This window comes from Gekko japonicus, unplaced genomic scaffold (assembly GCF_001447785.1).
Source record: "Gekko japonicus isolate JY-2015 unplaced genomic scaffold, Gekko_japonicus_V1.1 scaffold135, whole genome shotgun sequence".
Taxonomy (NCBI): Eukaryota; Metazoa; Chordata; class Lepidosauria; order Squamata; family Gekkonidae; genus Gekko; species Gekko japonicus.
This window is the reverse complement of record NW_015175359.1, coordinates 1,985,918-1,998,120: the sequence shown is the minus strand read 5'-3', so window position 1 is coordinate 1,998,120 and position 12,203 is coordinate 1,985,918. Positions and strand designations below refer to the sequence as shown.

Below are 12,203 nucleotides of genomic sequence, written 5' to 3'. Positions count from 1 at the left end.
GAAGACATGACGACGGAAGAAAGAGCTGGCGGGTCAGCCATCGGATGAAGCGCCTTCTCTAGGAGAAAAACTTTTAAACGTGCCGCTCTGTTTTTCCTAGTCTGGTTGGAAAACTGCGCACAATGCTCACAAGAGTCTGTTTTGTGGGTCTCCCCAAGGCAAAAGATACAGTACTTATGGCCGTCTGGGGGAGCCAATTTACTTCCACAGGAACGACAACGGTTGAAAAATCCCCACTTTTTAGACCTTTTTGCCTTCTTCTCCATAGACTGAGGAGAAAAAGCCAGCGACAAGGGGGGGGGGGGCAGCGGCCCGAAGGCCTGAGGTAATTTTACCTCAGACGACGAAAAACAAAAAGACTCCTTTTTTTTTTTGAAAAAAACAGAAAAAGAAACTAAACTGAAGAAAAAACTAAAGCGAAAACGGAGAGCTAGTCACTAAAAGTGATCAAAAGGCAGCGATCCGGCCAGACCTCTCGAAGACAGGTCTGCTCAGCGCGGCGGAAAGGAAAGAACTGGCGGGATGTCCGTGCCTGCCCTTCTGGGCATGCTCACTGGGGCTCCTGAGCATGCTCAGTAGGGCTGGGCACGAAAATCCTTCTAAAAGAGCTTGCTAGGCACCGGCAGATCCAGCGCAGGCGCACTAGATCCCATTGGTGTGAAGCACAGAGACCACGAAGAAGATCACCAAGTTCAATTATTCAATAGTTCTAAGAATTATCTGGATAGCATGAAAAGAACACCAAGTTCAAAAATGAAGAGAACACCAAGTTCAATTATTCAATAGTTCTAAGAATTATCTGGATAGCATTAACATAGAATTTTAATGCTAACCAAGTCTCTATGTCTTCTGTAATGCAACCTCTATATATCCAATAATACAGTAACCATTAAAAGAAAACTTCATGAGCCAAACAAGCAGCTTAGAAGTCAAAAAGTGTGCTCCCAGCAGGCATCCGTTGAGACACAATTTACGTGGGTGCACACAATCACTCCAGCAAAATGTGCTCACAGGCAGTAATCAATTTACACACAGTTAAAGTGGGTGCACACAGGCACTTCAATAGGTGCACTAATTACATCCACTCTACCGTGACGAATTTGTAAGTTGTTCCAGAATTGAGATCATAAATATACAAAAATACTTGAAATTATTTTAGTCCATGCATCTTGTAACACTTGTATATTTAAACTTGAACTCGATGAAACACATATCCTAGATGTGAATCACATTTCAGAACGAAAACCTTCTTCATGTCGTAACACTTTGTAGATGGAACCCATGTAGAGTATTCAGATTCTCAAAACATGCACTAAGGCTGACTGACTTGTTGAGAACTCTGTCTGCACATGCTGAGCGTCCTGATCTTGCTGTATAGCATTATAAAGGGACCAGACTGTGGGATGCAGGGCAGCTCCTGTGACCAGAGGAAGGACAAATCACTGATACATAACTTTCATTTCTTTACTACATTTGTATCCTGCCCTTCCTCCAAAGACCTCAGAGGGGTCTTTCAGCTTCACCATAACCCTGCAACATAGATAAGGTCCAAGCAATTCCCTTCCTTACAGTATAAACTACATGGCAGAGTGGAGGAGCCCACAAAGGGAAGAAACAGATGGCGATGAACATTTCCACATGTGGCATTTAAAAGACTTTTCTGTCTCTAATGGTTTGTTGTTGGAAGTGTTTAGAGGGAGGTGCCACCTTCTGAATATGGTTAAGGCAGCTCACTTTGGAAGCAGCATTCTGAGCTGCTACAGCTTAGGCCTTTTTAAATTAATGTAAAAACAATGCAGCACAGGCTGCAGGCTGGAGTCTCACCTCAATTGCTTTTGCTGCTCCATCAGTCATGGCCAGAGGACATGTGAAGAGGCCGGCAGAAGGTCCATACAGGTAGAGTTTGGCTACCTGATAAACCCGGCTGCAGGAAGAAAAAACCAGAAACACAAGATGCCTCCCTAAGTTCCATACCAAGTGTTTTTAAATCTCCTTAACAAAAATTCATTGGGGGGGGGGGAAATCCATATGTTACCTCCAGCTGGAGTATCGCCTTTCATAAGCCTCAGCAATCAACCCCTCCTTGGCTGAGATCTCCTTCATCTTCTTCCAGGCTGCGCAGGTGATAATTTGGTCCACACGCCGACCCCAGGCATCAAACTGCTGCAGCCTGGGAGGGTTTAACTCACACTCGCGTCCCAAGAGGTCAATTTCATTCTTCAGGCAAACCCCAAACCTCTCGAGGTCAGGACTCATTTCAGTAAACACCTACAAAGTAGAATAATAGAATCATATTATTGGAAGGACTCTCCAGGGTCATCTAGTCCACCCCCTGCACAATGCAGGAAATTCAAAAATACCTCCCCACCCCACTCCCAGTGACCCCTGCTCCATGCCCTGAAGATGACAGAAAACCTCCAGAATCCCTGGCCAAACTGGCCGGGAAAAAAATTGCTTCCTGAAGTGGCGAACAAGATTTCCCTGGGCATGTAAGAAAGGGCCACAAGAACTAAGCACCAATGAAGCCTTTCCTACCCTCTCTCCATGATCTGCCTAAGTTCACAGAATCAGTGAAAGGGAATATAAACACTATGTAGCCCTAGTAAAGGTAAAGGTTCCCTTGCTCGAAAGCCAGTCGAGTCCGACTCTAGGGTTGCAGTGCTCATCTCTGTTTCAAAGCCGAAGAGCCAGCGCTGTCCAAAGACGTTTCCGTGGTCATGTGGCCGGCATGACTAAAGACCAAGGCGCACGGAACGCTGTTACCTTCCCACCAAAGTGGTACCTATTTATCTACTTGCAATTTCTTGCTTTCGAACTGTTAGGTTGGCAGGAGCTGGAACTAGAGACGGGAGCTTACTCTGTCTCTAAACTGCTCTAAAACATAAACTTTATTAACAATACTACGAGATATTTTAAAGACCAAGCAAGAATGATAACAATACATTTTACAACCAACATTCCAACATAAACATACAACAAAGAGTCCTAGATGAAACCCGGCTCATTACTTTGAACTGCCTGCAAAAAGAGTCATGTAATAAATCAATGCATAAACAGTTGCAGGGACGATGTGAACGTCTACAAATAATATGGCTCTGGGCTCTATATGACCTTGTTCCGAGATCTTTATCAATCCTTTTTGTGAAATGGTATATTGACTGATACAACAGACATGATTGATAAAGATCTTGAAACAAGATCATATTCGGAATCCTTGTCTGATAATATCATGACAGATGTGCATAATTGATTCCATGGCTGCATAAAAACTGATGCCTTGCAAGTAAGTGATTTGACCCTACATTTACTAGAAAGTGCATTTACTCTGTATTTTTTAATTGGGGAGACAGGATTGGTGATTTGAGACATCACCTGCAATACCAAGGGCATACTGTAATGGGAAAGGGTTACAGCTAGGGAGTAAAAGTCTAATGAGGAGGAAATATACTTGATAAAGGGCAGGTAAAGGTAAAGGTTCCCTTGCTCGAAAGCCAGTCGAATCCGACTCTAGGGTTGCGGTGCTCATCTCCGTTTCAAAGCCGAAGAGCCAGCGCTGTCCAAAGACATGTCCGTGGTCATGTGGCTGGCATGACTAAACACCAAGGCGCACAGAAAGCTGTTACCTTCCCACTGAAGTGGTACCTATTTATCTACTTGCAATTTCTTGCTTTCGAACTGCTAGGTTGGCAGGAACTGGAAGTAGAGATGAGAGCTCACTCCGTCATGCGGCACACTCTGGTCTCGAACTGCTGAACTACCAACCTTCCACAGCCTGCAGTTTAGTGTCTTAACCACTTGAGCCACCGCAGCTCCTGGTAAAGGACAGGGAATGGATTAAAAGTTGTTTTGTAAAGCTTGGGAGCCTGCCAGATTTTCAAGGAGTCCTCTTGAAAAGAGTGATTGGGGCTGGGAATGTGCTCTCAGGGAGCACCTTTAATCTGGAAAGAAACCCTCAGTAGATGTTACACAGGGTCCTGTTCCACATGAATGAGACACTAATATAACATCTGTGGAGGGCTAGTTAGTGTGAACAAATGGAGAATTATCTCACACTGCTTTTGGTGTTCTTCGGTGATCTGTGCATAGTGAGAATGTGGTGTAGTTGGGGAAGTCGGCCCTTTGGGCACACCTGAAGCTGCCTTATACTGAATCAGTACTGTTTACTTGGACTGGCAGCGTCTCTCTGGGATTTTAGTCAGGTCATTCACATCACCTCCCATCTGGACCTTTTAAATGGAGATGCCAAGGACTGAGCCTGGGACCTTCTGAATACAAAGCAGAGGCCTCCAGCAAACATATGACCTTGAAATTTAATAAATCAATCAATTCACATGTACTGCTCTCTCCATGTGTATTTGAAGTTCTTTCCAGGTAAAAACCATAGTTTGGCCCCGGTCACACGGCAAAGTTCCCGTGGGAGAGGCACGGATGTTGGGCGGATTATCCGGGCGCGATCACCCCCCAACATCTGGGAAGTGGAGCGCACCCGTGGCTTACCGCCGACAATGCGCGTTAAAAAACTAGTACCTCCAAAGTACTAGTAAACGTTTGCCACGGGCTGCCTCCAGACTCTCATGGTGTGATTGCGCCGGCACACGGCATTCCCCTCCGGTCCCTCGTTTACTCGCCGGCGCCGAGGGAAGGACCGGTGGTGTGCTGCCGGCGCGTCTGATCGCGTAATCACGGATCAAACTGCGCCGGGGCAATTAGCCACGCCTCCCCCCTGAAATATCCAGCCCGTGTGACAGGGGCCAATGAAATAAAAGAGTAAGAATAAACAGTAAAATAGCACAAAGTAGCAGTGTTAAAATTTAATTAAAGCCAGCACACACGGTTCTGTCAAGACAACAAATCTTAGAAGTCTTCAAATTATACTAAGTGGAATTAGAAAATTAGCAACAGTGAGAAAATAAGCTAAAAGCCACAAAACAACAAATCAGTCAGCAATTTATGATCACTAAGCTTGATATTAGACAGTTGGTATATTTGAGGTTATGGAGAAGACATTCCACCAGCAAGCTGCCACAACAGAAAAGGCCTTGCCTTTAGGAGCCACCCACTTTACTTCTTAAGGCCTCACATGAAGCAGGCGTTAGATGGCAACCTCAGGTATTGAGCAGACTTTGAATGGAGTAAGTGGTTGTTCATATTCCTTAGTCCCAAACTGTTTAAGCCTTTAAAGGTAAGAACCAGTGCCTGAATTGAGCCTGGATATGAACAGCCACCCAGTGGAGTACTTTAAGTAGTGACAAGACTACTTAAAGTGCCGCACTGTGATTAAAGAACTGTCAAAAGCAGGCAGCCCAACAAAAAGTGCTTTGTAGGCATTGAGCCTGAAAGTGGTCACAACAACAGCATGTACAAACATAGCCCGATCTTGCTTCTCAAACAAAAACTGCAACTAGTGAGGTTGGTCAGAAATCCGATGTGCTACAGATGAAATCTGAACATTGATCTACAAACACAGTTCTGACAGTACCTCAGGCTATGAACCTGTCAGTTAAGGTATGGGGCAACTCTATCTGGAGTAGGCTGAATCTCAGCTTCTTGATTGGTGCTACCAGTAGCCAACAGCACCACAGTCTTATTTGGATCGAGTTTCAGTCACTTCTGCACTAGGACCTTTTAGTAAACTCAATAAGTTGAAAGTGGAATTAAAACAACATTTAATATAGCACTATATCTGCCATAAAATCTGGCATTGCCCATCCTCACAAGAAAAACCCTGGGCCCTTCTGAATGAGAGAAGAGGGTTATCACAGTGCCCCACTGCAGCATTTTGAACTACCCAAGGCCCATTCTGCATCTAGCATTCGCTCCGCTGCTTTACCAAACCCACGTTGGAACAGAAATTCCCCTCTACACTGCATGCCATTTTCACTTTCTTTGATTTTCAGATTTTATGGTAGCCTCCACACTGCATGTCGTTTCACTTCCTTTGAACCCTCAGTTTTATGGTACTGTCTGCATAGATTTATGGCTGCTTTATGGTCATTCAAGGGTGACTCTGCAGTCAGTGTGGCATTGGCCTGGGGTATCTGAATGTGGTTTTGAGCCACATCTTTTTCTGTTCCAGTGTGGGTTTGGTAAAACAACAGAGCAAATTCTAGATGCAGAATGGGCCCAAAGCTTCCAAAGAATTGTCAAAGGCAGCCCCAACCTATAGACTAGGGGTTGTTTTATGCAGTAGGCTACTAAATCTGAACATCGATATCCTAGGAATCAGTGAACTAAAGTGGACAGGAATGGGCAAATTTAACTCAGAAGACCATTATATCTACTACTGTGGCCAGGAATCTCGTAGAAAAAATGGTGTGGCCTTTATAGTCAACAAGAGAGTGCAAAAGTCAGTACTGGGATACAATCTCAAAAATGACAGAATGATTTCTGTCCGATTGCAAGGCAAACCATTCAACATCACAGTAATCCAAGTCTATGCCCCAACCACTGATGCAGAAGAGGCTGAAGTGGACCGGTTCTATGAAGACCTACAACACCTCCTAGAACTAACACCAAAAAATGATGTCCTCATCATCATAGGGGACTGGAATGCTAAAGTAGGAAGTCAAAAGGTAACTGGAATAACAGACAAGTTTGGCCTTGGAAAGCAAAATGAAGCAGGGCAAAGGTTAACAGAGTTTTGTCAAGAGAACACACTGGTCATAGCGAACACCCTTTTCCAACAACCTAAGAGGCGACTCTACACATGGACATCACCAGATGGGCAACACCGAAATCAGATTGACTATATAATTTGCAGTCAAAGATGGAGAAGCTCTATCCAGTCAGTAAAAACAAGACCTGGAGCTGACTGTGGTTCAGATCATGAGCTACTCATTGCAAAATTCAGACTTAAACTGAAGAAAATTGGGAAAACCACGAGGCCATTCAGGTTTGACCTAGATCGCATCCCTGATGAATATACAGTAGAGGTGAAGAATAGATTCAAGGGTCTGGATTTGATAGATAGAGTGCCTGAAGAACTATGGACAGAGGTTCGTGACATCGTACAGGAGGCAGCAATCACCACCATCCCAAAGAAAAAGAAATGTAAGAAAGCAAAGTGGCTTTCTGATGAGGCTTTACAAATAGCAGAGGAAAGAAGGAAAGCGAAAGGCAAAGGCGAAAAGGAAAGATTTACCCAACTGAACGCAGATTTCCAGAGAACAGCAAGGAGAGATAAGGAGGCCTTCCTGAATGAACAGTGCAAAGTAATAGAAGAAAACAATAGAATGGGAAGGACTAGAGATCTCTTCAAGAAAGTTGGAGAAATCAAGGGAGCGTTCCATGCAAAGCTGGCCATGATAAAGGACAAAAACGGTAGGGACCTAACAGAAGCAGAAGAGATTAGGAAAAGATGGCAAGAATACACAGAAGAACTATACAAGAAAGACCTCGATGTCCTTGACAACCACGACGGTATAATCACTGACCTCGAGCCAGACATCCTGGAATGTGAAGTTAAATGGGCCTTAGAAAGCATTGCTAACAACAAAGCTAGTGGAGGTGATGGTATTCCAGCTGAGCTATTCAAAGTCTTAGAAGATGATGCTGTTAAAGTGCTGCACTCCATTTGCCAGCAAATTTGGATAACGCAACAGTGGCCACAGGATTGGAAAAGGTCAGTATACATTCCAATCCCAAAGAAGGGCAATGCCAAGGAATGTTCAAACTATCGCACAATTGCACTCATATCACATGCTAGCAAGGTCATGCTCAAGATCCTACAAGCTAGGCTTCAACAGTACGTGGATAGAGAACTACCAGAAGTACAAGCTGGGTTTCGAAGAGGTAGAGGAACTAGAGATCAAATTGCCAACATTCGCTGGATTATGGAGAAAGCAAGAGAGTACCAGAAAAATATCTACTTCTGCTTCATTGACTATGCTAAAGCTTTTGACTGTGTGGATCACAACAAACTATGGCAGGGCCTTAAAGAGATGGGAGTACCAGACCACCTCACATGTCTCTTGAGAAACCTGTATAAGGGCCAAGAAGCGACAGTTAGAACCGGATATGGAACAACTGATTGGTTCAGCATAGGAAAAGGAGTACGACAAGGATGTATATTGTCGCCTTGCTTATTTAATATATATGCAGAGTACATCATGCGAAATGCTGGCCTGGATGAATCACAAGCGGGAATTAAGATTGCTGGGGAAAAGATCAACAACCTCAGATATGCAGATGATACCACTCTAATGGCTGAAAGTGAAGAGGACCTAAAGAGCCTCTTGCTCAGAGTAAAAGAGGAGAGTGCAAAAGTGGGCTTGAAGCTCAACATCAAAAAAACTAAGATCATGGCATCCGGCCCCATCACTCTTGGCAAATAGAAGGGGAAGTCGTGGAAGTGGTGACAGACTTCACGTTCCTGGGATCCCAGATCACCACAGACTGTGACAGCAGCCATGAAATTAAAAGACGCCTGCTCCTTGGGAGGAAAGCGATGGCGAACCTAAACAGCATGATAAAAAGTAGAGACATCACCCTGCCAACAAAAGTCCGCATGGTCAAAGCAATGGTATTCCCAGTAGTCATGTATGGTTGCGAGAGTTGGACTATAAGGAAGGCCGAGCGCCGAAGAATAGATTCTTTTGAACTATGGTGCTGGAGAAGACTCTTGAGAGTCCCTTGGACTGCAAAAAGATCAAATCAGTCAATCCTAAAAGAAATCAACCCTGACTGTTCCCTGGAAGGCCAGATAATGAAACTGAAGCTCAAATACTTTGGCCACCAAATGAGAAGGGAGCGCTCACTGGAGAAGACTCTGATGCTGGGAAAGATTGAAGGTCAAAGAAGACGGGGACGGCAAAGGATGAGATGGTTAGACAGTGTCATCGATGCAATGAACATGAAATTGAGCCAACTTCAGAGGACGGCGGAAGACAGGAGGGCCTGGCAGGAGATGGTCCATGGGGTCGCGAAGAGTCGGACTCGACTGTGCGACTGAACAACAACAACAACTAAATCTGTGTGACAAGGCGGCAGTGGTCCTTCATGTGATAATAGGATGTTAAACAATTCTAGCCTTTTCTATATGAAATACTGGAATTTATATAAGGATTTCTGAGAATTTATCTGAAGGGCTTTGGAGAATCTAAAGTGTCATGCAAATGACAAGAATTAGGTATTGTTATTGAAGTAAATGTACCCTTGTATGTTTCTCCCAAAATAATACAAAATATAAATCAAACCTTGGGTGGTAGATGTGCTTTCAGGTAAGCCTGAAGGAAAGCGTCTTCCAGATATGGGTTTCCAAGCCGGGGTGGTTCTTGACAAAAGACCCCGACTTCTGCTCTGGCAAATGGTGCGCTTGGATGTTGCTTGGTATATGCATCCATGGTCTCTGTTTGTTGACTCCACTTTTTAGACGACTGGATTCCTCTGCATCCCAAAACCCAATACCAGTATTTGCAATCTGACAGCCACAGCCTCAGTTTAGAAGAATTCCAGATGGGAAAATAGCCAATAGAATGGATCCTTGAAAACATTTAGGCTGCAGCTTAATATGCTGGTCTAGCACATACCAGTATATATGGAAATTCACTGGTTGAACTTCAGACTGCAGAACCACTCAAAGAGATAGTAGAGCAGCAAGAACACGCAGTTCTGGAAAAAGAGGGGGGGAGGGAGAGAGAGGAGCTTTAGTCCTGTTCCCTCCCATTTAAATTTTAACCTATATTGCTCCCAGTTTCACAAGCTGGATCCAATCAGAGAAGTGAAAAAGGGAGGGGAAAGGGTAAGAAAGGGAGGAGGAGATCTGCTTTGACCATCAAAAAGGTTATGTGGAGGAGGATCATGGGACCTGCGTGGGGCAAAGCTACTGAGGACAGGGACTGTAGTAACCAGAAGACTGAAAAAGCCAGATGGATCCAACTCATGATTCTTTCTATAAAGTACTGAGGCTGAAGTGTAGTTGCTTTATTAAGGTTCATTAAGATCTTCAGATGTCGTAGCTGGCTCACAGGCCGGCTTATATCTCTGAACCACACCACACCCAAACACACACCCACACGCGTGACAGGAAGCAAGGGCGTAGACTTTCCAATTTCCCGGGGTGGGGGGCTGGGGCTGGGCCACAGGCATTGCTATGCTAGGGCCTTAAAAGAACTGAGGCCCAGTGACATCATAGGGAGGAGCCAGTGACATCACAGGCCATTGTCACTATCTATGGAGGCAGAGCCATGTGGGATTTAGGAAGGGGCTTATTGACTTTGACACCAAATGATGTTTTTAAAACACTCTTAAATCCAGGGTCAGAACTCCCTGTTCATATGATTTATCTGTGGCATATGAACTCAAGGAAAATGAACTCAGGCTGCTTTCATACAGGGGTGTTCTAAATTTCTGGGACTGTAATTCCACTCTGGGGGCTGTCAGTCTAGTCCCAGAGCACAGATTCTATTCCTAGGGACTGTCTTTCTACTCTGGGAGCTGTTGTTCCAGTCCCAGAGTAGCCTATCTGGGCCCAAAGACCTTAATGGAAAAACCATTCCACATTTTCTTTGCAACTTATTTTGTCCTGCAATATATTTCAGTGGAGCCCATGCAAGTCAATTGGTGTTCCTGGCTACATGCTCCCCCCCGGCCCCCCCCCCCCACGCCCACCAATTTTTAAACATAAATGCATTTTAGGAAGAATGAAAAACACAAAATTAGACATTGCTAATTTCTTTTTTTTAAAAATTGTGAGAACAAGTAATACAATATCTGATTTTCTCTCTCAAACAAACACAAATCACAAAGCATTTTTCAAAATCTTGTTGTGATTATGAAATTTAAGTCTTTTTAATGTTTCCATTTCAGGCACATGTGTATGTATGCATGCATGTATGTACACACACACACACACACAACCGCCCATCAAATTTACTTTCCTCTATAGGGAATGAATAATTCAAGAATTTGCTATACTGCATTGGGTGTATAGGTAAAGGTTCCCTTGCTCGAAAGCCAGTCGAATCCGACTCTAGGGTTGCGGTGCTCATCTCCGTTTCACAGCCGAAGAGCCAGCGCTGTCCGAAGATGTTTCCGTGGTCATGTAGCCGGCATGACTAAACACCAAGGCGCACGGAACGCTGTTACCTTCCCACCAAAGTGGTCCCTATTTATCTACTTGCAATTTCTTGCTTTCGAACTGCTAGGTTGGCAGGAGCTGGAACTAGAGACAGGAGCTCACTCCGTCTTGCGGCACACTCGGGTCTCGAACTGCTGAACTATCGACCTTCCACAGCCTGCAGTTCAGCATCTTAACCACTTGAGTCACCGCAGCTCTAATATAGGAGGGGGAAAACATTCCACATTTTAATGTAGTTTTTACAACAAAATTTGCTCGTTGCACACTATAAGCTGCGGCAGTTTTGTTGCAACCCTTGACGAAATCCATTAGTTTTGATCAAAATTCATACTCTCTATCAGACTTGGAGGAGGGAGAATCAAGTTCTCATTTTGCCATGAAGCTTGCTGGGTATCCTAGGGCCAGTCAGTCTCTCTCTGCCTAACCTACCTTGCAGGGTAGTTGTGAGTACACCTACCACCCTGAGTCCTCAAGGGGAGGGCAGTCTATAAATTGAATAAATTAATCAATCAATGCCTGTGTCCATGGGGGACAGGGGTGGGGACCCAAACTGGAATCAGTCTCCAATGAGCCACTGGAGAGGGAGGAAGAGAGGGAGGAAGAGAAGGAAATAAGGAGAAAAAGAAAGAAAATGGGAAAAGGGAAAGGGGGAAGGAAAGAAAGAAAGAAAATAAAAGAGAAGGAATAGAGGGAAAGAAAGAGAAGGAAAGACAGAGGGAAAGTAGGGGGAAAAGAAAGGGGGAGAGAGAGAGAAATAACAAAAGGAGGGGCTCTGGAGACCTTCCCCCAGTCCCTGCAGCTGGGTGCTGAGCGAGGAAGGCACAGGATGGGCTGCCGCGGCTAGGCTTTTCTACTGGCAGGGAGGGCGAGGGGTGGGCGGCTAATCTCAAAAGGCACAAGTCCACGTTGCCCACTCCCCTGGGTTTTTGAGCAGCCCTGAGTCGTCGAAGCAGCCTGGCTGGTGCTCTGGCTCTCACCCAGGGAGCCAGAAGCTGACGACGCCTCTTCCCCGCCTCTTCGCAAGATCGCATCACAAAGGGGGTGGATTCTGGGGGCCAAGTCAGGACGGCGGTGGGTGGAGGGGGTGGCTTTGGCCGCCTGAAGCAGGGAGGGGAGGGGAGGGGAG

At 45.1% G+C, this 12,203-nt stretch overlaps 1 protein-coding gene across 1 annotated transcript in view; it reads right to left on the bottom strand.

The window, feature by feature from the left end:
• Positions 1-9,402, bottom strand: part of LOC107122289 (acyl-CoA dehydrogenase family member 11-like) — a 26,407-nt gene extending 17,005 nt beyond the window's left edge. The window contains exons 1-3 of the mRNA XM_015425336.1: positions 9,195-9,402; positions 2,036-2,268; positions 1,825-1,924 (exon numbers count right to left, since the gene is read on the bottom strand). Coding sequence (XP_015280822.1) covers positions 1,825-1,924; positions 2,036-2,268; positions 9,195-9,341 — 480 coding nt within the window. The 5' untranslated portion in view covers positions 9,342-9,402. The remainder of the gene's footprint in view (positions 1-1,824; positions 1,925-2,035; positions 2,269-9,194) is intronic.
• Positions 9,403-12,203: the final 2,801 nt, after the last annotated feature.